The 25,415-nt window shown below is 56.2% G+C and overlaps 1 protein-coding gene and 1 long non-coding RNA gene across 2 annotated transcripts; both read left to right on the forward strand.

The window, feature by feature from the left end:
- Positions 1 to 10,305: 10,305 nt before the first annotated feature.
- CCND1 (cyclin D1) lies at positions 10,306 to 22,121 on the forward strand. The gene is made up of 5 exons (XM_069066538.1): positions 10,306 to 10,593; positions 11,865 to 12,080; positions 12,790 to 12,949; positions 18,226 to 18,374; positions 21,650 to 22,121. The coding sequence occupies exons 1-5, from the start codon at positions 10,396 to 10,398 to the stop codon at positions 21,803 to 21,805; spliced, it is 879 nt and encodes a 292-aa protein (XP_068922639.1). The 5' UTR covers positions 10,306 to 10,395; the 3' UTR covers positions 21,806 to 22,121.
- A 763-nt stretch (positions 22,122 to 22,884) lies between these two features.
- Positions 22,885 to 25,122, forward strand: LOC138144948 (uncharacterized). Its single transcript, XR_011164052.1, has 2 exons — positions 22,885 to 24,746; positions 24,902 to 25,122. It is a non-coding gene; the product is annotated as an uncharacterized lncRNA (long non-coding RNA).
- The last annotated feature ends 293 nt before the right edge of the window (positions 25,123 to 25,415 follow it).

The following is a 25,415-nucleotide window of genomic DNA, read 5'->3' on the forward strand; positions in this document are numbered from 1 at the left end:
TATTATCTCCATCTTACAGAGGAGGAAATTGAGGCAGACAGAAGTTAAGTGACTTGCCCAAGCACAGAGCTGGAATGGGGATTCTAATCCAGCTCCCTTATGATTCTAAGCCTAGGGCTCCTGCTCCCACCCAGTGCTTCCTTGTTAGCAGCAGCTATCATGGGCACTCTCAGCTTTGGGGTCTTCATCAGGCTGCTCTTAGCAGGCAGAGATCATATCACAAGGCCAGCCCTCGTGAACTGCTGTTTTCTGCAGTAAAGATGGAGGGGCAGGAGAAGGGTCAGACAGGGGCTGTTCTGATCCCCACTGTTGTCCTCTTTACCATCCACGGAGTTAAACTGGCTGGCCAAGGTTAAGGGGGAATGAAGTCTTCCCAAAGGGATCTAATCCATCCCAAGATTCTAGCCCATGACCATGACCTCATTAACCCAATTTGACAGCTGACTCCTCAGGCAACCAGTCAGTCAGTGAACACTGAGGGGCCCTAGGAGGTCAAGGTGATGTCCCTGATGCAGCAACTTGTTAGCAACAGAGGTGGGGCGGGGCAGGTCACTTGGCATGCCATGGCTTGGTCTGCTTCCTAGGTGGATGCCACTCCCCAAAAGCATTAGATCTGATTCCTCACAAGTGGAATAATCCTTCCTGAGATGAAAATGAACCATACAAAAGGCAGGACGAAGAATCAGAGTCGAAATGCTCCCCTTCTCCTTCCCAGAGCATTACAAATCATCTGAGCCTCAGTTTCCTTTTCAGGAAAAAAAGAGAATAATGCCTAGAAGTCCTTGAATCCTGAGAGGCAACAATGAGACATCTCTAACTGCTTAGCCAACTTTACAAATGTCTGTTGTGTTGGTTATAGGAACTTTACAAAGCATCTACCTTAGAATAAGACCATGAAATATGGCACGCAGGGGATTCTTGTACCCATTTTACAGAGGAAGCCACTACTTTCCTAAAGCTTAACCCAATAGGAAGTCAAAAGAATGCCAGGAGGCATTAGGCTGGCCTGACTCAACTTATCTTGTGGGCACAGATGTTCCAGGACCACATGGGTCTACAAACCCGGTTAGTAGGTACAGTAAAGAACCCCCAAGATCTCTGGTGGATAGGGTCCCCTCCCCCCCCCACCCCAGTGAAGCCTCCCCATCCTTCATCCCACAGCTTCGGCTCTGTCATTCTCTTTCCCAGGCTACAACCACACCCGGCTTTCTCCTGTCCCAGAGGATGATTTTCTATTTCCCCAAGAGAAACCTTTCTGGGAGAATAGCCCCCTTCATCATGGCTTTCCACAATTCACTGTAGAATTGGATCTCCTCTAAAGATGCCCACCAGCATCCCACACTGGAGGATTTCTCTGTTCAGTGTTACATTTTTAAGGACTGAATGGAATACACAGACCCTTCTGAGAAGCTTTGATCTCGAAAACAAAGGTAGCTTTTGAGAGGAGAAAATATCCCACTCCCCCAGAGGTCAGCATCCTCTTTTAGCCCTGGGCCCCTAATAGACAGAGGAATGCCTGGGGGGGCTCATGGGGGCCCTCGATGGCTTAAGGCACAGGGAGAAGGGGAAAAGGTAGGAAGATAGTATTAATCCGGCTCATTTCAGCAAGGAGAATAAGAGCTAATATTTCTATAGAAGCACTTTAAGTGGACTCTCTCATTTGGGTCTCACAAAAACTCTGAACTAGATACCATTATTCCATTTTACAGAGAAAGAAATCTGAGTTCATTGGAAAGAGACATGTTTAGCACATTGCCTGGTACATCCCAGGCATTAAATAAACACTGAATGATTGATCGATAGGTTCAAATAAATACCAGCTCTGACATTTCCTTCTTGTGTGACCATGAGCAAGCCACCCAGTGGCTGTGTGCCTCAGTTTCCCTCTCTGGGAAATGAGAGGGCTGTCAATTTTCAACTTTGAATCTATGATCTCATGACTTGGGCTGTCAGACACCTAGGAAGTGATGGAGTCTAGTTAATAATAATAGTTAATATTTATAGAGTGCTTCCTATATGACAAGCACTGTGCTAAACTCTTTACAATATTATCTCATCTCATTGTCACAACAGCCGTGAAAGGCAGGTGCTGTTATGATGTCCATTTCACAGATGAGGAAACTGAGGCAAACAGAGGTTAAGTGACTTATCCAGGATCACCCTCGAGTAAGTGCCTGAGGCTGGATTTGGACTCAGGTCTTTCTGACCATGTCCAGTGCTCTAAACATGATACCTTTATACCCATACTGTCAGGAAGTAAAAGGTACTCCATAGATATTTGAGAAATAAGGAAAGTGAGGCTCCTAAATCAGGACTAAGGACCCCAGGCACCTGAACTCGGGTGAATGACGCCCAGGTCTTTGGATTTTGAGCCCACTCTGGGTTTCCAAAAGGGGTCAGAGAGAATAGAGGAATCTCAATGGGGAAAGGTGTGGCTGCTGTAGTTGCAGAGCAGTTGGAAGGTGGGGACACGGAGATGGTTCGGCTTTGAGAAGCGTTTCCTGGCTTTGTGGGCAGTGAGAGAAGGAGCCAGGGAGCCAAGGGCTCTTATCTCTTCCCTCTTCCTCAGACTCTGAAGCTTCTCCATCCTCCTCACTGAAACAGGAGGCGTTGCTTTGACTTGTCTTTCCCCTATCTTTTATCTCTTCTTTCCAAAACAACTTCTCCCCTCCCCTGAGGGGTGGTAGGTGGGTAGGTGGGTGGGTGGGTGGATCTACAGCTCTCTCCAAAATCTGTGGAGGGGAAGTTTGGAGCCCCACCCACCTCTGTCTTCAAGGTCTGGCTCCACTCTTCCTAGTCCTGGGCAGCCCTTTGCTCATCTCCGAGCCTCAGTTTCCCCATCTGTAAAATAAGGGCAATAGTACTTACACTATTGACTTCTACAATGTCATCACAAGGAAAGACTTAGAAATTCAAGTTGTTAGACATTGTGACAAGAGGGACAGAAGTCCTTAGAGGCAACCTTTATTTCCCCATTACAGAAGGGAAGAAGAGGGCAGTAGGAAAAGTCCACGGGTTTGAATCCTATCTCTGACATTCACTACCTTCATAAGCCTCAGTTTGTCCATCTGTAAAATGAACAGGTTGGACTGGGTGGCTTTGGAAGTCCATTGTGGTTCGAAGTCTATGACCCAATGACCATCTGCTCCCCACAGCAACCCAGGAAACCTAGTCTTAGAGATGTTTAATAATTGTTTCACGGTCACAAGAGTAAAAAGGTGGGATTTGAATCCAGGTCCCTCCTTCCTCCAAGCTCAAGATGGGAGGAAAGATGGGATGGGAAAGATGATTAATAAGTTAATCAACTAAGCATTTATGAAGTACTCAATAGGCATCAAACTCTGCTCTCAAAACAGCTGACACAAAGAAAAAATAAAAATGATCCCTGTCTCCAGGGGGCTTACATTCTAATGGGTGAGAAAGCACCTGCAGATACAAGGCACATCCTGAGAAGACAGAAGCAGCAGCATGTCTACGGACCATGCTCAGGAGCTCCTCTTCTCACTGGAGATGGCCAGATCCTTGAATAGGAAATCTCCCATGCCTAGCTGGAAGACTAAGTCCTTGAATCATGGTGTCTTAGTAAAATCAAAGTCTCCCTATTACTCTAAACAGGAGGCTGGGGTCCAGGAATATTGTACACAAACTGCCCTTGGCCACTGGGGTACACACACACAGCTCACATGGATGAGTCCCGGATGCCACTGCCATCTCTTACATAGGGAAGGTCCACTCTCCCATATGCTATTGTCTGACCTGGGCCACAGGGGGGGGCATGTGCCCACTGTTAATGGCACCTGCTGCTTTCTCAGCATTTTGGTGGCTCAGGAAATTGAACCCCAAAGGGCTGAGGTCAGCAGTCAACAAGCCTCGTTCTCTCCACAGATCCAAATCTGAACAGTTCCCCCAAGATCAGGGACATTGGAGTGTCCTCTTTCTCCATGGAGCCTTCCCTAACCACTGTCCCTCCTCAGTGCCTTCAATATCATCCCCATCACCCATATCGGGCCACTGAGGTTCTGGTGCACTTAACTTTTAAGATCTTCAGTGATTCATATGTTCTGGTCTTAGGTACTGGTTGCTTTACAGGTGTGTGTGTGTGGGGGGCTGTTTTCAAGGAGGATCGATGAGGACCTCCCAGCAGAACTGAGTAATAGTTGAGTCGGGCCGGTAAATGGGAGGAGGACAATCCAAGAACAAAAAGAGGTTGGCCCGATAAGGACCCAGAGATGGGACGGTCATGGCATCAGGGTCACAGGGGGCACTCTGATCTAGCAGAAGAGTAAAGGGTCCAAGATGTATGAGTTGTAGGTTCTGGGAGTTCCTTGTGGGGAACAGGGAGGGACCTCTCCACAGCCCATCCACTTTTTCAGGAGGGTCCAAGAACCCTCCCTTTCTTCGAAGCTCAGGACAGAGTCACTGAACTCTGACCCAGCTCGCAGAGCAGTCTATCCACAAGCATTTATTGACTGCCTCCTCCATGTCAGGCACTGGACTATGCTCTGGTCACTCTTGTTGTTTGGCCTTCATTCTCAGAGGACCATGATGTCAGAGGTGATGCCATGACTTGCAAGTGAATTGGATTTAAGTGAAGCAGGCTGTGTAACGTCACTAGCCTCACTTTCTCCTCCAGTGCCGTCTGGGACCAGTGGCCAGATATGGATCAGGATGACTGGAGATGGTCCCGGATGCGGTGGAGAACCTTGGCCTTTTCTGAATTGAGGTCAGTGATCGGGACTAAGCCATACCAAGAAAAGTAAAAGCCAGCACCTGCCCTCAAGGAGTGCAATCTAATGGGGGTGAATTATATGAAGCATAAATAGGAAATAATGAACTGGGGGAAGGCACTTGAATGCAGAAGATTGGGAAAGGTTCCTAATGAAAGTGGAATTTTCGTTGGGACTTGAAGGAATCAGGATGAGGAGATGAGGAGGGAGAGAGTCTTGAGCCAGGGGAGGCTGTCAATGATGATGCTTGGGTGAGTGTTTTAGAGTTGGAGGAGCCCTACGAATTACCTCAGCTCAAGTCCATTTTCTGTGGGGAGGTGCCCCCCCCCCACTGTCCTAGCTAGCCTAATTATCTTGTGTAAGGATGTACCTAAGCAAGTTGCTGCTTGAGAGCAGCCCTGTTCCCAGGGCCCGGGAACACAGTAGGTATCTAGCCTGGGAGCCCAGGCAAACCAGAAGATTAGGCTTTGGGGCTGGCATGGGGCATTCCTGCTCTCTTCCATGGCAATGCATTTATTTATAAAAAGATGCCACGAGATAGCATGGAGCAAAAATACAAAGTCTCTGCCCCAACTTCTTGGGCACATCAGGACTTCCTCAGGGATAAGGCATCATCCGCTGGAAAGTAAATGGGAAACATACCTGGGTATCTTCCACTTCTAATTAGACCCCAGGCCCACAGGCAAACACAGAGAGATTCTCTGACCAGGTTGTTGGAAGCATGGCACAAATTCAACATCCCTGGTCTCCCCTCCCCCAAATCCAGAAACTTCCAGAAAAGGGTCGAGACTAGGGCTGTTCTTGACCTTTGTGCAGTGAAGTTTGTGGGGACGGGTCTTCCTTTTTTTTTTTTTTTTGTACCTAGAAATGTTCGTTTCTTCAATTCACTATAACAAAGATGATTTGTGCAGTTTGGGATTTTTATCTTTTTTTATTTCAAGGAGTGTTTTCCGTGGTCCAGGTCCCTAGAGAAATTTGAACACCGGTATGTCCTTCCCGGGCACTCAGTAGGTCTGTAATAAACGACTAGGGAGATTCCAGATTTTAAAGTCTAGCGAGCCTAGGATTTATTTATGTTTGTTTTGTGTAAGCACTTCCGGAAAAGAGTTTAAAAACCTGCCTGGGAAAACGGGCCCGAGGAGGTGGCATTCCGGAGACTGTCCGGCTCAGCACCCCGGCTGAAGGGTGCACGAACACCGTCCTTCCCAGGCTGCTCAGCTGCCAGTGTCTAGGATGAGTAAAATGGGCACCACACTTTGGAGGGCTTGCCTGCTCGGGTCTCTCCGCGAGGACTTGGGGAGGGCGCTTGGCACGGCAACCGTGTCACTGAATGTTGATTAGAACCATCTGCCGGGCGAAGCAGACAGGGCGCTGGGTTCGAGGTCCAGGAGACCTGGCCTAGGACAGCGCCAGCGGGGTGACCCTGGGGCCATCGCTTCACACCCACTTCCCCAGCCCGGGGAGGCTCCGCTGCCCTAGCATGGGGAAGGCACTCTGCACACCTAGAAATGCTCCAGGACGGTCCGTCGGGGGTTAATATCGGCATCATTACCGTCGCCTTCGGTGCCAGCTCTGCCCCCCCCCCCCCCCCGCTGGGGGCTTCTCCTCCGAGGCCGAGCGCGCCGAGCCCCGACGGCCGCTCCTCTTTCCTCCCTCCCAGAGAGGGAGGTGTCCAGGCCGGTCCCGTCGCGTCCCGGCTGGGCCAGGGCGCGCCTCTTGCAGGCATTACGGTAGGCGGCGGCGATAAGGGAACCACGTGGCCTGGGGAGCGGAGGCACCGGCTGGAATGCCCGGAATGCGCCGCGCTGCCTCTTAATGAGCGGAGCCCAAGCCTCAATTAAAGCGATAGCGGCGCGCGCTCCCGGCTAGCTGCTCCCGGGGCCCGGCCGGACCCAGCCGGGCCTGGCCACGCCGAGGTCTCTGTGCGGCCCGCTCCCACGCGGGCTCCCGCCAGGCCCCCCGCCCCCCGGCTCTGCCCAAGCACGCTCCCTTCCCCTGGAACTTCCTTAAACCGAGATTTGCATGACTCGCGGCGACGCCCCCTCCCGGAGTCCCCGCCCGCACCCCGGCGGCCTCCCCCCGCACCCCGCCCCCTCCCAAATTCCTAGGTAAAGGATGCAGAGGCTTCTGGCTGCAGAACAATGCCCCGGAGATCAAGGGCAGGACCCGGCAGGCCCCGCGGAGGCTGGGGCAGGGGCAGGGCCCCGGCCGCCGTCGGAGGAGGAGGGGGCGCCCAGTGACACAAGCAGTGGTTCGGGTGGGAGCCCCCGGGAACCGCGCCAGCCCTCCCCCTCCTCTGCCGTCCTCCCCTCGGACCCTGGGCCCGCAGGCAGGCGGGCGGGGACCAGACTGCCCCGCGATTGTGGGCACCCACGTGCCCCTGCCCGGCCAGGGAGGCCCCGAGGTCTCGCTCTGGGGCGGCTTTATGGAGCAGTCCGTGCACGGGACCCCCGGGGGGTGATAGGGACCTCGGGGAGTGGAGGGAGAGGGCGCGCCGGCCCTCCCCTTCCCGCAGCTCCACGTGCCCATGGGGGGGATCGGGTTCGGAGGTCCCCAGGCCCCCTCCTTGACTCCCACTATGTCGGCGCCCCCACGTGCTGCCACCGAGCCCCCCGCACGAGCAAGCCCAGGGAACCAGGGACTGCCCCGAGGACCCCCGAAGCCGCGCGTCGTCCCCAGGCATTCTTCAAGGAACCCCGAGCACGGGCACTGTGGGTCTGCTGGGGGCAGGTCCGCGCCCGCACGTGGGAAGGGGCCAGCTCTCCCAAGACTTGCGGTCCAGCAGCCCGAGGCCTGGGGCTGCCCCCGGCCTCCCACGCGGAGGGCCCCTGACGCCCGGGTTTCGCCGCCTGCCCCGCAGCCCCGCCGTTTCCTTGATCCCTGCCGGGGGGCCGTGTCAGACACCCGAGAATCAAGCGGCACTACTGGCTGAGCCCGTAAGCGGGGCGGAAGGCGAGATCGCTCTGATGACGCCTCGTTGCCTTTCTCTAACGAGTAAACGAGGTTTCCCCTCTGGCCTGGGCCGTCAATTCTCGGTCTCCCGGGACCCCCCACGCCCGCCACTGTTACTTTTCACGCGGGACATTTAAGTGAGCTCATCCCCGGCGGGTCGGGTTCGAAAAGGCCGGTGCAAAATGAACCGGGGAAAATGAAGAGTTACCCTAATTCTCCGCGTCGGGGGTCTCTGCAATCCCCTCTCCCCCATCCCCTCCCACGCCCGCGTCCAGCCCCGGGGGGCCTTCGGGGACTGGCCCACGCTGGGGGGGGGGGGTTGTCAGGGAGCAGGCTGGGGGCACTCGGCTTGCGCCCCCCGTCCCCCGCACCGGCTTCACCGGGTCGTGCCCCCCAGAGGGGCTGCACGGGGCCGCCGAGTCGGGTTCCTGGACGGCCAGGCCGGCTCAGCCTGGCGGGCCCGGGCCTTCACGCTTTTCCGCGCACCGTGCACTTTAGCGCTGCTCCCTGGGCCCGGCCCATGCAGCCAGTTAGTTCCTCGTCGAGATCTGCCTGATCCGCCTGGTAACACAGCTCGCCTCCCATTGGCTAATGCTAATTCCAGCTTCCTCTGGGGTTTCCACCCAGCGAGGGGGGGGGGGAAGCTCCCTCCAGGAATCGGCTTTGGTACCCGTTGGGTGGCCGGGGGCGCCCTCGGGCGCGCCGGGGCTCGGGGGGCTGTTGCAGCCCGGCCCGGGCCCCTAACGTTCGCGAGGCCATGGCTGAGATTTTATGAATGAAAGAGCCGCGGCGCTGACGTCGGGCCCCGGCGTGGGCGGCGCGGAGTGGCCGGCTCCACGCGGCCAGATCGTGGCCTCCTCCCAGGCCTCCAGGCCGGTGGGGAGCCCACCCGCGCTCGAGGCTGCGCCTCGCAGTCCTCCACCCCAGGACCCCCCCAGGAGCCCTCGAGGCGCTGGCGGTCCGGCCGCTCCTGCGCCCCCCATCCCCCGCCTGGCCCGGGAAATTAACACGAACTCGACAGAAGGGGGGAGGGGGTCCGGGCCGAGGGGCTCCGTGGGACTGTAACGTCTTGGGTACGCCCTGGGCTGCAGAAAGCACGAACGGCGGTCCTTGGCAGGGGAAGGAAGGAAACGCGCACTTATTGAGCGCCTTGTGGTGTCAGGCACACGCAGGGAGCCAGGAATGAGCTGGACACGTTGTTGCTAATTTCTGGCCAACTTCATTCTAAACCCACCAAAGCCCTCCCAAGACCGAGACTGTGCCCCCGCAGTTGACGGATGGGCCGACCACGCGCCTCTCTTCGCTTATTCTTCCCTTTCGTTCCCTTTTTTATCTTCTCGTTCTCTCCTTTTTTCCTTTTATTTATCTTTCCTCTCCCTTTCCCCCCTCTCTACACTCTCCATCTCTCTCTGTTTCCTTTTCTCCTTCCTTCCCAAGAAGAAGGCAGGAGGGAACCTTGCTGCCTGCCTGCGGATTCGGAGGTTCACTGCTGAATTCCCCCCGAGCGGGGAGGGGAAGAGAGGTGGAAGGAGGCCGGGGGAAAGGTGGTTTGCCTGGAGCTCCCTCCCTCTCTCCCTCCCCCGGCTAAAGTCTTACTCTTAGGACTAGGACAAGCTAGAGGAAACGCTGACCACCATTTTGTTGTCCTGGCCTGCTGATGGCACTTTCCGTGGGCTTCTTCGGGGGCCAGAAGAGCTAGGGGTCCCATGCCGGGAAGTGTGGCTGAAATGCTGCCTTTTCCAGGGAGGGTCGCTTGCATGGGAGCTGCTGGCCTTTTGTGCCCAGGCATGCATACATGCGGGCGTTCTGAGAAGCTTCCCAAGTGTGTAGAACAGTGAATCAAAATGATTTTTTAAATCGAATGGGGGGAAAAAAAAGGCCTCGCCCCCTGCCTCCCTGTCGGATCCCCTTTAGCCCTTTTGGTCAGCGGCGAACTGGGGGGGGGGGGGCTGCTCCCTAAGAGTTCACGTGTCTGCCTGGCCGTCTGGCTGCGGGTGGCCTGGCCTCCCCCAGGGTCTGTCCTACGCCTCAGGACCAAGAGCTGCCCTTTACAAAGCGCGGGGGACCCCCCCACCCCGGTCTCCCCCGCACCCCCTCTGCACTTCCCCCAAAGAAAGCTGGTCCCGGAGTGATTAGCATTTCTATTCGAGCCCGGCTTCTGTGGGAGCTGGGCTGGCCCAGGCGAGGGGCTGGATGGCTTTAAGGCTCGGCCCCTCGGCCCCCCTCGCCTCGCCTCCCCCCCCGCCCCCGGCCCTCCCCCCGCTTCCCTCTCTCCCTTTCTCATTCTCTGCCGGGCTTTGATCTCTGCTCGACAACAGTCACGTCACTGGGACTTACGGGAGGGGAGTCGGGCGAGCTGCAAAGTCCTGGAACCTCCAGAGGCTGGAGCAGTAGCAGCGGCGGCGGCGGCGGCGGCGGTGGCGGCGGCGGCGGCGGCGGCGGCGGCCGAGCAGCCCGGCGGCACCCGGCAGCGTCCGAGCCCTGCGCTCCGCACCGCCAGGCGGGCCACAAGAGGAGCGCCCCCCGCCCCGCCCGCCCGGCCCGGAGCCCCCCGCGCTCGGCACTGCGAGGCACGAAGCAGCAGCAGCGGCGGCAGCCCCAGCGGCAGCGGGCTCCCGCCGTCCAGCCAGCCGCCCCGCCCGTCAGTCCCGCGGTCCGTGCGGCCGGCCGAGCTCCGGGAACAGCCTGTCCGCCCGCCCGCCCGCCGCCGCCGGCCATGGAGCACCAGCTGCTGTGCTGCGAGGTGGAGACCATTCGCCGGGCGTACCTCGATGCCAACCTCCTCAACGACCGGGCGCTGCAGACCATGCTCAAAGCCGAGGAGACGTGCTCGCCCTCCGTCTCGTACTTCAAGTGCGTGCAGAAGGACATCCTTCCCTACATGCGCAAGATCGTGGCCACCTGGATGCTCGAGGTTGGTGGGGCTCCGCGGCGCGCGCCCCCCGCCCCGCCGGGGCCGTGGGAAGGAAGGGACCCGACCGCCCGGCCGGCACGGCACCGCTCGGGAGGGACGCCAGCAGGCGGCCGGGCTGAGGTGGCCGGGCGGCTGGCCGGCGAGCCCGGGGCCGGAGGAGAGGGAGGGGGCAGGGGGGGGATTTTATTTTAAATTAATATCCAAGGACACGTATGCAGGGGCTGCCCGTGCCAGTATTCCGCGCCATCTTGCACATTTATAGCAAAGCAGAAGTGTTTATTAATAATGAGGAGGGGGCGCGCATGAAGGGGGCGCGGGGGCGGCCCGGGCCAGCAGCTCCGGGGGCTGTGCCCTCGGGTGGGTAGGTGGGGGGGGGGGGGTCCTGATCTCCCGGCCGCGGCCAGCCGCACTGGGCCAGGTCGCAGGGCCCCGAGGTCGGAGCGCGCCGGGGCCCCCCGGGCGAGCTCGGGATGGGTGTGAGTGGACCCTAGGGACCCTGGCCCCCATTGTCGGACCCTGGGTCGGCGCCCCTCTGGCCTCTGAGTATTTTTAAATAATTTCCGAAGGCGCGGCCGCTGCCCCGGCTGGCAGAGAGGCGGGCGGCCGCGCGCGCTGCGGGCACGGGGGGGGGCGTCCCGTTTCGGGGCTCCCCGCGCGCCCCCCGCAGACCCTACGCTGTTCGTGAGACCGGGGGTTGCTCACGCTTCGCCCGGAGCTCATTGTCAGGGGTTTTGTACGCACCGGGCGATTTTTTAAATATTTTTAAATATTTTTTGAAAAGATGACGTCTGGGGAAATGCGGCCGCCGCGCCGCCTGCGTGGGGACGCCGCCACCTTTGTGTCTCGGGCCACGGCCGCTGGTCCCGGGGCCGCCTGGCCGGCCGCCCCCTCGCCTCTGACGGCCTAGGTCTAGGGTCCCCTCCCAGGGGACAGGGGAAGGATCCTCGGAGGAGCGCCCCCCCCCATCGCGCCCCACCCGCGACCCCCCACTACCCCCCCCCGCCCCCTTGCCCTCCGGTCGGCCCCTTTTCCTTTCCGTTTCTCGGGCCTCGCTTTTTTTTTTTTTGTTTGTTTTGTTTTTTTTTGGGGGGGGGGACCGCGACTTTGACTTGATTGGTCTTTCAGCACTTTCCACGATCCCCTCTGCAGAGGTCCCTCCGGTCCCGATGGGTGGGGAGGGTGTCTCTGGGATCCTGGGTCCTCTGCTCTTGGGGGGTGGGAAGGGCTGGGGGTCCCTGGCGTCCTTCCTCCATCCTCCCTCCCACCCCCAGGTGTGCGAGGAGCAGAAATGCGAAGAGGAAGTCTTTCCCCTGGCTATGAACTATCTGGACCGGTTCCTGTCCCTGGAGCCGCTGAAGAAGAGCCGGCTGCAGCTGCTGGGGGCCACCTGCATGTTCGTGGCGTCCAAGATGAAGGAAACCATCCCCCTGACGGCCGAGAAGCTGTGTATCTACACGGACCACTCTGTGCGGCCCGAGGAACTGCTGGTAATGATGCCTGGTGTGCCCCAGGTTGGGGAGGGGGAAAGGGGGTGGTCGGGTTCTCCTGGACCTGGGCAGCAGCCCCGGATGCCCCCAGGCCTGGCCCAGCCTGCCGCCCACCTAGGTCACAGTTTGCAAATTGCAGTGACCAGTCAACCCCCAGAACTGCAAGCAGCCCTTTGGGGTGGGGGTCCTTTTTGCTGGGTTGGGGGTGTTAGGAATGGGGCCCTTAAGCATTCCCAAGGAGAGCACACTGTCTGGGGCAGGGAGATAGAGAGAAAGCCCTTTTGCCTACTTCCAGCTCTGTCCCTGCCCTCCCCTAAAATGCGCCCCTGCCTCAACCCCCCCCCCTCCCTTCCCTTCCCCTCTGCCCACCCCACCCCTCCCCCCCCCTCCTCCAGCCACCACGTTTATACCAAGTTAACGTGGCCACAAAGTGGGCAGCGGCTGCCCTCTAGCGGCGTCCCTGCGTGCTCGCGGCCACAGGGCTCCTGAGCCTGGCTCCTCTCTTTCCAGATGGTGGGAGGTCCTTTTGTCTGAACTCCTGGAAACAGTCCCCCCTCCCGTGGTGACTGCTGGTCTTCCTTCCCTAGCAAGCCTCCTTCCTTTCCACGGGGACAGCGGCCCCTTCCTCCTTCCATCCTGGTATCCATCCCCTGGGGGACACCTGGGGCATCCCCCCCTTCCCTGCACTGCCTGAGCTCTCTCCTTCCAGCACATGGAGCTGCTCCTGGTCAACAAGCTGAAGTGGCACCTGGCGGCCATGACCCCCCACGATTTCATTGAACACTTTCTGTCCAAGATGCCCGTACTGGAGGAAAACAAGCAGATAATCCGCAAGCACGCCCAGACCTTTGTGGCTCTCTGTGCTACAGGTATGTAGGGCATGAAGGCCGCCTGCTTGGCATCGGGCATGGCGAGGCTCACTTAGCCCAGTCTGCGCCAGGGGGCCCTGTGCTTGGGGACTGCCTCCTGGAAAGGCCTACCTTGCAGGGCACTCTCCTGTGCCCTGGGAGTGCCCCCTGTCACAGGGAGGGGACGGACTGCTTAATTTCTCTTGGGGAAAGGATGCTAGCCCCGTTTCCAATGACCTGAAGACACTGAAAGGAAGGTTTTTTCTGTATGATCGATAGAGTTACTATTTGTCTGGGGGGGGGGGCCTGCACCACCCCCCCTTTCATTGTGTCAGCTTACAAAGGGGGAGGAGGGTGACTATCTTGGGGCCAAGCTCCTCCCCCCTCTTGCCTCCACCCTCTTCCCTGCATCCCTAATGAGGCTGCCAAGCCAGGCCCCCACCCCTCCCCTGGCCTCTCCCTGAGCTGGGCCTGCAGCCAGGAGGGGCTGGAAGGGAGGGGAGCCCCAGCCTCAGCTCTCCCGCTCACACCACGTGCCCCCGGCCGATGGGCCATGTGCGGGGGCGGCCAGCGGAGCGCTAGCAGACGCTGAGGCCCGGGCCAAGGGCATGGCGTGGGCCTCAGTGGGAGGGAGGAGCTGTTGGATGGAGCTTGGGTTGGGCAGCCCTGGATTGCCAGCAGAGACGACCCGGGCCTCCTCTTCTCTTCCCCCCTTTGCAATTCTGCCTGTTAGCGGTGGCTGGCCCCTGGGCACTGGGAATCTGAGAATCAGCAGCTGCCCCCTCCAAAGTAGCTGGCTCAAGGGCGCTTCTCCAGCTCCTGCCAGGCTGGGTCACTGGACCAGGGCTCCTGGGGGCCATCTCTAGGTCCTGTCTTTGCCTCTCAAGCCCCAACATGAGATAGTCTGGCAGAGGAGACGCCCTGAGACAAAACACTGGCCGCCTGACTGGCTGGTGTTGAGTCTCTCTAAAAAGCTGAATAATAATAGTATTAATAATAACAAAAATAATCATCACAGTAATAAATAGTAAACAGTAATCGTCCTTGCTGACATTTGCTAGATTACTTTAAAATTTGCAAAGCTCAGGCCAGGCATGATCTCACCAGAGACTCTGAGCAACCCTGGGAGGGTGACTGCCATGGGCATCATTATCTCCACTTGACAGACGACCCAGAGAGATCTTGCCCATTGTCAGAAAGCTAGAGTGTCTGGCAGGATTTGAGCTCAGGTTCAAGTCCAGAATTTGACCACACCATGGTGGCTGGTGGCTAGATGCCACTGTCCTTGTATTGGGCTCATGCTGTATCTCTCCCTCCTCCTTCCCCTCCCTGTCTCCCCCCCCCCCCCTTCTCTCTCTCACTCTCTCTCGCCTGGGATCTTGGCATTTCAGGCTAACTGTTCATTTAGCTGAGCCATGGAAAGGTCCTGGGCTGTTCTGCTGGGGGGCTCCCCTGAGGTCCAGGCTGGATTTCCTGGGAGCACTCCAAGGGCCCAAGTGAATGCCAGTTGATTCCTTGTCGCCTGTCCCTGCCCCATTTGGGCCTAACCCAAGCGTCCTGAGGAATAGTTGGGGCGACCGCCTCTCCCACCCGGAGCTGTCAGGGAGCCCCCCCATCCTGGGCCCCCAGGGGGCTTAGCTGCTTCAGCCACCATAGGCCAGTCCTGGCTCTGCTGAGCAGGCAGGAGAGGGAGAGCAGGGACCTTTGGATACTCAGTCGGCCTTTTATGGCTCTGGGAACGTTTTCATAGAATCAGAAAAGTTCACTGAGGATAAAGACTGCAGTGGCAGCTGCTCCGTCCTCCTCCTCCTCTTCCTCTTCCTTCTCCTCTTCCTCCTCCTCCTCTTCCTCCCCCCTCTTCCTCTTCCTCCCCCCTCCTCCCCCTTCTCCTCTTCCTCCCTCCCTCCTCCCCCTCCTCCTTCCTCTCCTCCTCCTCCCCCTCCTCCTCCTCCTCCTCCTGCTCCTCCCTCTCCTTCAGGAGGTGCTCTGTGGGCTTCCCAGAGCCCTCCAGGCTGATACCTGGTGGGGTAGGTGGGGCTTGGTTCTCAGACTCCCCTTTGGAAACAGGGATGTTGAACGGGGGAGGAGGCTGAGTTCAAAGGTTGTACAGCACAGACTGCAGTACTTTGGCCTACTTTGGGCCTCCCTGGTCACCCACGGTGGAGCAGGGCCGGCTGCCCAGGCCCAGGAGTGAGCCCCTTCCTTCTCCACGCTCTGGGGGAAGGGGGACAGCTTCGTTCTGTCCAGCTGCATGAGGAACCTGGTGTGCTGGGGCGGGGATTAGAACTGGGTGGGGGGCAGGCTGGCTGCTTGGGAGCTCTCCAGTTGAAAGGAGGGAAGCCCTCTAATGAGGAGGGGGCTGAGCACCACCCCCACCCCCAGAGAGGAAGGATAGTGCTGGAGGGGGAGGGGCACTATGGAATCGAGAGTTCTCCGGTCTCCTTACTGGGCACCTCCTACAGGCTAGTTGTGTGACTGCCTGCCATCTGGGCACATTTTTTTTTTTAAAGATACGAAAGGTTTTCTTTGTGCTGCGGTAGGTTAGGGGAAAAATTACCAGAGTTGTTTGAAGTTATCACATAATTGAGTTTAATGAATGGACCTTGGCAGGGGCTGGCCAGATAACTCAAAAAGAAGCTGGACTGCCCAGCCCCAGCTAAGAACAGTGCTCAGGAAAGCTCCGTCCTTCACAAGGGAACAATGCCGAGAAACAAATATGGGGCAGCCGTGGGCAGAGAACGATGCCCACCTCCGCATCTGAACGTGCAGGCTGTCTCCCTCCGCCCTGCGTGCTGGGAGAAAGGCGCCTTTGAAGCCTGCCTTGACAGGGCCTCCCTTCTGGCTCCTGGCTCCTCCAGCTTCAGGCTTCAAGGTATGGGACCAGTTGGAACCTGCTACCGGGTCCCCGTGATTTATGGAGCCGCTCTGATTGGCCTCAATGAAAAGGTTTTCATTCATAGCCCGCGAGGCTCAGACTGGATGTGATTGCTGCCATTTAGAAAGGAAGGGGTGAGTGGCCCTGTTAAAGTCCGCGCTGCGGCCCCCGGCCGCTTTGTCTCCCCTTCAGGGTGGCTGGCATTCTTCTCGGCCCCCTTCCCTTTCCCCCCTCGCTCTCTCTTTAACAACGCTGAAGTTGTTTATTCTTTTTGGATGAAGTCTCTGAGAGGCTACTGGGGACGTGGGCTTCAATTGACGGGGGCCCCCGGCCCTTTGTCCCCGTGTCAGGCCTCATTCATCTCCCGAGTTCCCCTTGTTTGTGGGCGCTGAGCGGCGCGAGATGAGGCGATGGGGCCTGACAATGATGCCACACTCTGCACTCAGGGGCATCCAATTACAGGCCCGAGGGGCCCCCTGATTAGTATGCGGAAATTCGGGGCCTCCTGGTAGAGGACAAGGGAGAGCGGGGCTGGGCCAAGCACGGGGGAGACAGCAGCCCCCGTTTCTGTTCCCTCGGCCACTGCCAAGTAATGAGGGTACAGAGGCAGCCAGACTCCCGTCCGCAGGAAGCCCTCCACGGACCCCTTCCGGTCAGGAGGGTGGGCCCTAGTCATGTCTCCTGGAAGAGCCCCTCCCCCTCATTCGACAGATGGGGAAACCGAGGCTCAGACAAGGGTGAAGGAGACCTAGAACTGGGAGGGGATTTCAGAGAGCGGGCATGAGGTGAATTGATGTAGGCCCCCTGCCGGCCCAGACAGCCCTTTACTGGACAAATCAATATTGATCCGAGCATCTCCCAAGCTAACAACCTGGGTGAGCACACTTGGCCTGGGCACTGAGCTTCTCTTGTGTAAATAGGAAGGCACTGGGGCCGGAAAAGTGGGGGGAGGTAGGGGAGATGCCCAAATCGGGGAGGGCCCAGAAGGCCAGACACAGCGTAGGAAGCTCGAATGGTAACGAGCCTTCTCTAGTGTAATGGTCAGGGGCCAGACATCGGAGGTGCAGCCAGGCGGCCGAAGGTGGGGGACCTGTCCCTCTCCCCCTGTCACTTTCTCACTAGGTCCTTTGGGTCTCATTTTCCTCATCTGTACAAAGGAGAGGGTAGAGCAGGACCCACCTCAGGTCTCTGTGTTGGTGAATCTTGGGAACACTAAGTTCATGGAGGGGCTGGCGCCTCAGCTCAGCCCTGGGAACCCTCCATTCCCATGGGCCCACTCCATAGCATGGGGGAGGGCTCTTCCTTACTTGTTTCTGACTGTTTCCCCCTAACCTGGAATGATGAAAAATGCTTGGGCCTGTTTTAAATTTTAATTTTGAAAACTCTGTGGGTGTTCCAGAGTGGGTTAGCTTTCCCCTTTTTTGGCGCGCCCCCATTCTCTGAGTAGCATATCCTGTGTTCATTTCCTTGGGTGCTGATGGCAGGTGGTCTTAGTTCCAGTGTTAAGTGCTCTCAGCCTCGAACTTGGGGGTCCCTTCCACCAGAGACATGGGGGTGCTTCTGAATCCCACAAGCTCGGGACTCATCTTTGGTCCAGGAACCCCTCTTGGGGGTGGTGGTCTAGGCTAGGGGATCCAGCCCATTTCAAGCATGGCTATCTGGACGCTTTGCAAAGAAGCATGAGGAGAGCAGCTGCGTAGACAGGAAAGCAGCAGTGTAGACGGCAGCCATGGGGCCCACTGGGGCCCCCGGAGAGGGCTGAGCCAGACCTATATTAATGCAGGCTACAGGAAGGCCAGGACCCCGTCACTTAGGCTTGGCCACGTCATGATGATTCCGTTTCCAGGGTGAATGGCAGCCAGTGAGGAGAGGCAAGGCAGAGACAGAGAATTTGGAAGATGAAGCCTTCTTTGAATCCGAATTACCTAGTTATTGACAGGTCGGGGCTGACCAAGGAGGAGCTTTTGTTGGGGGCTTTTCACTCCTCCTCCTGGCAGGGGACTTTGGCAGGGGGGCATTTCTGTATTTCCAAATACGTCCCTGTGTTTCTCTCATTGTCTTCAATGGCCTGCGCTTCTCAAAGTTAGGAAGACTAGAAAGGACCAGATACCATGGTCCACCTCCAAGCTCACCCCACCAGGAGGGGCCTGACAGGGCTCTGGGGGAGCCCTGGCCAACTGACCCCCACACTGGGGCGGTTGTGACAAAAGCCGTGGTCAGTCTCCAAGCCCGTGGGGACCTCTGCTCATCCCCTCCCTGACCACATGCTTTTCATGGCTGCCTTCCAGGACAGGAGGTGCCCCTGTCAGAGTCGGGCTGGGGGTTCGGTTTGGGAGGGACCTGAGCCCTCTGAGATAGCAGTTCTTTGCAGCCTGGTTGACACCGCCTAAACATCTGTCTCCTTCCTCCTTCTCTCTCCCAGACGTGAAGTTCATTTCCAACCCCCCCTCCATGATCGCTGCAGGGAGCGTGGTGGCTGCCGTCCAGGGCCTGCACTTGGGGAGCACCAATTCCTTCCTCACCTATCAGCGCCTCACCAGATTCCTGTCCCAAGTTATCAAGTGTGACCCGGTAAGCCGTGCGCCATCACCACAGGCAGGTGGGCTCGGTTCAGGGGCCAAATTCTCATTTTTCAAAGGAGGAAACAGGCCCAGGAAAGGGACATAATGGGGGAAAGGCATTTATTAAGCACCAACTGTACGCCTCTGCTTAGGCCTTCCTTTGATCCTCTTGGTAGCCCTGGCATCTCAGGGTATCTTGACCTTAGACCACAAAGGGGGAGTATAATGAAGGTGGAGTCAGGATTAGAACCCGGGTCATGGCTCAGCTTTAGAGAAGGAAAGTTCCTCTTTTTACACAGGAGGAACTAAGGGCAAGAGAAAGGGGTCCTATTGGCAGAACTGAAGTTAAGGCTCCTAAGGGAGGGGGGCACCTCTGATGGCTTTTGTCCAGGGCACAAAGAGAGCAAGAAGCCAGGTCAGAATGTCATTAAGTGACCCCAGTGACACCAAAACTGCCTGGTCTCTTTGGCTCTCCCAGGCCTGGACAGATGCTCCCCAAGGGCTTTCTGACAAGATGGGGGTCCCTAGGGGCCTTGCAGCAGATGCCTCTCGGATACCAGGGGGCCAGAAATTCTTGGGGACCTCCTGGGGAGGGAGCAGGGCTAGCAGCCATCGAGCCGTGTTCTATGGGGGACAGGAAGGGGATGGTTGATAAGGGGCTGCCAAGACAGGGTCCTTGGGAGGGGAGGTCTCAGCGGTCCAGACAGTGAGGCAGGCAAGCCAGCCTACACCTTGATTAGAGGAAAACATGGCCACAGTTTCCCTTCCAGGTTGTTTTGGGTTTTTTGAAGGCAGCACTCCCACCAGGACATTTTCAGTGTTTGCCCATGATAATAACTCACATGTCTGCCTCTAGAGATTTGAGCCTCACACACCACAGCAGCCCGGGTTGACCTGTGCTGTGCTCATCCCTTTTTTCAGAGAAGCAAACCAAGGCAGGCAGGGTCATCTGATTAGGGAGTGTCTGAGGTAGGATTCAGTGACAATGTTAGAGCCAGGCCAGGTAATCCAGCCCCTCATTTTGTGTTGGAGGAGATGCCACCTTCTTGACGGGTCCCAGCAGGATCAGGGGTCCTTTGTGACCCCCAGAGCCTTGCTGTCTTTATTTGCAGTGCACTTAGCATCACCTGTGCAAGGTTAGGGCATGGCTGTGATGCTGCCCCTGCCTTGGGCTAGCAGAATCAGAAGCTAGGATTGGGACTGAGAGACCGTCCTGTACACTGCATATTTTAGGTGACTCAGGACAGGGAGTCAGAAAGCGTGGGGTTAGCGCCAGCCCCACCTTCCCCACGTCTGGGCCTCAGTTTCTTCCTCTGTAGAGTCAGGGGGGTGCTACCGGGAGGTCCCTGCTCCACAGGAATCTGCTATTGGCTTTGTGGCTTATATCGCCACAGCTGTGTTCAGTTCTCTGGAATGAGGGACGCAGACAGCCTTCACTGAGCTGAAGAATGGTTTGCCCAGAGGCTCCTAGCTAGCACGTGTCAAAGGCAGGATCTGAACCCAGGCCTTGGTTATTCTGAGTCCAGAGCTGAGGTCATGAGAAGCCTGGTGACCCAGGCACTCACTGGCCAGTTGGCTTCACTATCAATACCCCAGCATTGCCCTGGTGCTCACCAACCCCTGCATGCTCTCATTTGGGCCTTAGAACCCTGGGAGGGGGCTGCCCTTATGATCCCTATTTTACAGATGAGGAGACTGAGGCTGAGGGGAGTGGCCTAGGGCCACACAGCTAGTCTGTGGCTGAGACAGGATTCTAACTTGGATCCTGTGGGCTCCAGGCCCACTGCCCACTGTTCAGGAGACCCTAGATACTGGTCCCTGGACCCCCGCCTCCTGGGCTGCACACTCGAGGCAGTCTGGAGCAGGCTGAGACCCATTTCCAGCCACCTGGGGGCATCACCATGATCCCCATGTGCCCCTCTGGGCTAAGTGGGAGAACTTGGCTGTTTGCAGAACCTTATGTTATAGATGAGGAAACTAAGTCCCAGAGTGTGTAAGAACTGCTTTGTATTCCCAACACCTAGTGCCATTTGTTGATTGATTTGTGAGAATTAGACTCCCCAGATCTGAGTGTGTCCTTGGAAGCCTGGACTGTTGAGTTATGGGGGGAGGAGGGGGCGCAGATCATGGGATTTTTCCATCGAGATCCTGGTCCCAGGGCAGGGGCCACCAGGCCCAGGTGGGCAGACAGGTGCTCTGGAACCAGGCCAGGCTGAGGGAGGGCTGTCTGGTTAGGGGTGGGATTAGCCCTTCTGCCTTGAGCCCCTGGGGCCTTGTTTGCAGGAGGGCCTGCTTGGAGGGCACAGCCAGATTGGGCCTGAGGCAGGCACACCCGGCACTCTGGACAGCACTCATTCAACCCTGGGGTGACTGAGGCCAGAGTGGAGGAGAGCTCTGGTCAGACCAGCCAGGGGTCTGAGCAAGGGCAGCTCCTGTTCTGGGGCTTGGGCACGTCCTGGGGGCTGCTGGCTGGGTGACCCCTAGGCCTAACAAGCCTTAGCCGAGTCAAAACAGCCCATCTGTGTCTCTGCCTTCAGTGAGAGCTCCACACATGCTGATTAAACACCTACTGTGTACTGGGCCCTTAGTTCTATGCAAAGCACCTGTTCCCATTAACATGGTAGAGGCTGAGTAGTGGCATAAGGAGAGTGATGGAATCAGATGGGCCTGGGTTCGAATTCCTCCTGAGGCTTCCTTAGTTGTGTATGATATTAATGGGTGCAGACCCTCCCTTATGGCCAGGCTCAGTCCGGCCACTAGGAGGCATGTGTGCCAGGCATGGCGCTGGGTGCTGGGGGTATGTCCCTGCCCTGGCAGGATCAGAGGGCCCCTTAGGGTTCCTAGAGGAGTCTCCTCATGACCCTAGCAGAGCCCAGCACTCAGTAAGAGCTGAAGTAGTGCTTTGGGATTTAATTAAGGCCCTCTTCAGACTGTTTCCATGACAAAGCTGAGAGGAAAACCTCACTCCTCGGTCCATTCAAAAAGCCTTTGGCATTCGATGGGGCAGTGTGTGAGTTGGGCCACCCTCCAACTTTAGAGGGAGGGTCTCCTGACCACCAGCCCCTGAGGTGGCCCACCCACTCTTAGTCGGAGGTGTTGAACATTCAGGGGGAGAGGAGGGAGATGGAGGTGTGGGCCTCTCTGACCATGGGTCCCCTCATCCCCTAAGTGGAGCCCCCAGATCGGGAAGAGGACTGGACCTGTGTGTTCCAGCAGGACAGAGGGACTGACAGGTAGGTGGGCGGGGTTCTCAAGGCCGCCCTCTTTCTCCCCCTTCCCCTGCAGGATTGCTTACGAGCCTGCCAGGAGCAGATTGAAGCCCTCCTGGAGTCCAGCCTTCGACAGGCCCAGCAACACAGCTCGTCCTCAGTGCCCAAGAACATGGAGGAGGAAGCCGACTTGTCCTACACACCTACCGATGTGCGAGACGTGAACATTTGAGGGGCCGCCCACCGTCTGCTGGGGGTTTGCTGAGTCTGGAGGCAAACAAAGGCATCTGGGGAAGGAGGCCACATGTCAGAACCCACCCCCTCCCCTGACCCCCCACCATTGACACCCGCCCACATGCAGGAAACGGGCCTTCCGTTCTCTCTGCTCCTGTCCTTTCTCTCGTTCTCTTCCCCTCCATCCGTGACTCACAGAAACCATCCCAAAAACTGTCTTGGAGGAACAAAAGAATTCTCGTGGCCCCGGGGAAGGGCTTTGTGCCGCCAATAGATGCTTTTATACTCTAATAATCAACTAGTTTTTATATTAACGTGTTTATGACTGTATGTTGTAAAGACAGGCGTTAACATGAGGAGGAGATCTCCAGGGGAGGTCTTAGATTTGATTCCTTACATGGTGAAAAACCAAAAAAAAAAAAAAAAAAAGCCCCCAAATGCAGAAACCACAAAACGAAGCAGAAAAAGTGAAACCAGCCGTTTGTAAGTAGAAGAGGCTTAGTGTTTTTCTCCTTGTAGACGTGGAGCTCCTTGGGCTCTCCGAGGGAGGCATTGCGGCCCCCACCCGCCTCCCGAAGCCCGCTGCCCGCGGCCCCAGCATCTCTTTCCCCCGCTAGCTAATGCATGTAGTCACTTTACAGCCCGTCTCCGAACGGCTTAGCTCCTTCCTTAGGTCTGTCCTCTTCCGCCTCACGAGTGGTTCAGCGTAATGGAGAGTTTCATTTCAGGCTAACCTTTGTGCCTCAGGCTCTCCTGGGCGGAGGAAGGCTTAGTTCCCGAGTCCTCTCTCTTACACGCACATGCACACGCACACACACTCACATACACGACTCATCCAGGACTTGTATTCTAGAAAAGACAAAGTAGTGACATAATATATTCTATTTTTGTAATCTTGCTATTTTTTTTTAGCGCGCCCTGATCGGCCTATGGAAGGCCGGGTGCTTCCCGCGTCCCCCCTTCTGCCGCCACTGCCTCCTCCTCTGTCCGTCCGGTGGAATCCGCGTTGTGCTCCGAAACCATTCCATTCCAAAGCACTTTTAGTCCGTGAGAGGGAGGAAGCCACATTGGTGTGTGGGGGGGGGGTGGGGGGGGGGGGGGACTTTCTAAAATGGAATGGTTTGGAAGTGGATGTATGATCAGAGGTAGACTGCCAAGTTAGCGCACTGGCTGGACTCAGGCGTCCAGCCATGGTGGTTTGAGACGGTTGGGTTTCAGGTGAGAGAGAGAGAGAAAATTGGTTCATAAATTGCCAGGACGCACTCCTGCCCTTAGCAAGGCTAATCACGTCTTTAGTGCTAACTGATGTTTGTAAATTAGGGGCCTTAAAGGTTCACCTTAGACCTTGTAATTTTAAGGATAATCTCTACCTGTTTTACAACAGAAGGTTTTTAAAGGCTAAAATATATAATTTATAGTTAAGGCTATAAAGCATATTTATTGCAAAGAAAATTCAGAAGGCCAGTATGATTTGTAAAATAATGCAATCTCCCCCTGGGTTTAAAAAAACACAAACACAAAAATCCCCACAATACCCGTGACGTAGCAGTTTTACCGCAGCTGATCAAAGACGGTCCTTTGGAGTAAAGTTATCAGAAACAGAAAACTCAATGCCATGTGGACGCAGCTCTTGGGAGGAGGGCTCTTCTTTCCCCAAGCGCGCACCAGAGCTGGAGAACTCGGGGAGAGGGAACTGGCGTCTTCTTCCCTTGGGTAGTGATCGAAAATTTGCACATCTGGGCGAGGCATGTTGTGTTATTATTTAGGAAGTAAGTAGATGAAGGGAGGGGGTGGATGGAGGGAGGGGTGAAAGGAGACAAAGAGGAGGAGGATGTGGGGGGGAGTTGGATGGATGGATGGATGCATGGGGGAAGCTGCCGCTCGCTGAAGGGGGTGATTGTAAAAGTAACAGGAGTGGAGTGGGGGATACTCCGTTTTTATTGAGCTGCTATGGATGAATTCCCAGCATGGTTTGGAAAAGAAAAAAAAAAGCCAGCCAGCATTGCTTCTCTGAATCTTTGCCGTGTTGTTTTGCTGCTATATATTGTGGATCAGTTTTTCTTTTTTTACACAATGTCATTAACTGCCATGTCATGTTTTTAATTTTCTCATAGAAAATTATATTATTGACAATTTTTTTTGTAGATTTTTTTATGTGATCATTTTTTTTTTTTTTTTACTTAATGTGATTACTGCTCTATCCCAAAAAAGGTTCCTCTTTCACAATACCTCATGCTTTCAGTTAACCGTGTTAGAACCAGGGCTTTTCAGGTCCTGGACTCCTAGCCTCCCCTCCTCCTGCAAACAGAAAGGCCTGCAAACCCACCAACCAGCCAGCCAGCCAGCCAGCCAATCCCAGCGTGCGTGCGCTCTCTCATGAATGGGGCTCCGGCAAGCAGGGTTGCGAAACAGCCCCAGAGACTGAGTCCCAGCGTTTCCCTGTTTGCTGTGCATGGAGAACAGTGGATTCTTCGTCTGACCTGGGGTTCATTAGCATAGTAGTTGTAAGCTATGTTATTAGCCACTTTGCTCTATGGAAGGTGCATTAATTCTTAGGACTGTCTGTCGGGGGGACTCGCCCTTGGCGTAGGATGTCTTCTGAAACGCTACGTATTCGGTGTGTTTAATCTGTTTATTATATACTAGGTTTTTGTCGTTGTTAATTATAGCATAATGCTAATTTAAGAGAAGCCTGTAGGGTTACTATTAAGCCAGCTAACAGAGTTGTATGCTGAAGAATAACTTAGCTGTTTGTCTGTATGCTGCTAAAACCAAAACGGAATTAGAATTCATTTATTTTTTATTTTGAGGAGAAACGCAGTGAAACTCCCTGGTGGTGAGTGGAGGGCGGCCGGCGCGGCAGCGCTAGGACCGCCTCCATCCATCCTGGCCACATTCGGGGAACATTGACGCTTTACCTCAGAACCCCTTCTCTGTTTGTGCGGCATCTCTGTGTTGGGTGGGGAGGGAGGGAGGGACACGGGGTCTGGGGGGCTCTGTGCTAAGCTCAGTGGCGGTGTAGCCGGTAAGTTTCTTTCAATATTGTACGTCCTAAGAGGCCAAAGGCTGATCGCGGGTTCATGTGTCCACAGAGGTGCTTTCTATGTCCCGTTATTTACAGATTTATAACAATCTTATAGGAAACAGGCAAGTCAGATATGTACGTTTTTATATTGTACTTATTGGCATCCCTGGTCTGAAATGCACATTTTCACCAACAGACCTGTAACAGACAAGTTTCCAGCAAAAAAGGAGAAAAAAAAGAAAAAAACCTTTAAAAATTTTAAATTCTAGAAATAAACTTTGTAAAACCCAGTGACTGTGCTGTTGTTTTTGCTTGGTTAGCAAGGAAGCTGCCTTAGGTTACCAAGTGGGGACTTTGCTCCTGGTTCCCTCATAGAGAGAAGGGATGATGACCACTGAGTTCCACTTCTCTCCCTGGTGTACACTGAGGAAGGTGGTCAGCAAGTCCTGCCCCTCCCCTCCCCAGGACAATGACTTTGTGTCATCAGCTTGGCAAAGAAATGAGACTAGACCCTTCAACCTCCTGACGGAGCATGGGCTGAACCACCTCGCCTTCATCCTCTTCTGGGGGGGACACGAGCTAA

This window comes from Petaurus breviceps, unplaced genomic scaffold, assembly GCF_028583685.1.
Source record: "Petaurus breviceps papuanus isolate PSGF00001 unplaced genomic scaffold, PetGlider_PUasm1.0 90721, whole genome shotgun sequence".
In the NCBI taxonomy this organism is placed as follows: Eukaryota; Metazoa; Chordata; class Mammalia; order Diprotodontia; family Petauridae; genus Petaurus; species Petaurus breviceps.

Excerpts from the sequence above, each read along its gene's own strand:
- CCND1 (XM_069066538.1), top strand. The coding sequence starts at position 10,396 with ATGGAGCACCAGCTGCTGTGCTGCGAGGTGGAGACCATTCGCCGGGCG. Across the intron at positions 12,081-12,789 it reads TGCGGCCCGAGGAACTGCTG|CACATGGAGCTGCTCCTGGT; the intron begins GTAATGATGCCT and ends CTCTCCTTCCAG. Across the intron at positions 12,950-18,225 it reads TGTGGCTCTCTGTGCTACAG|ACGTGAAGTTCATTTCCAAC; the intron begins GTATGTAGGGCA and ends TCTCTCTCCCAG.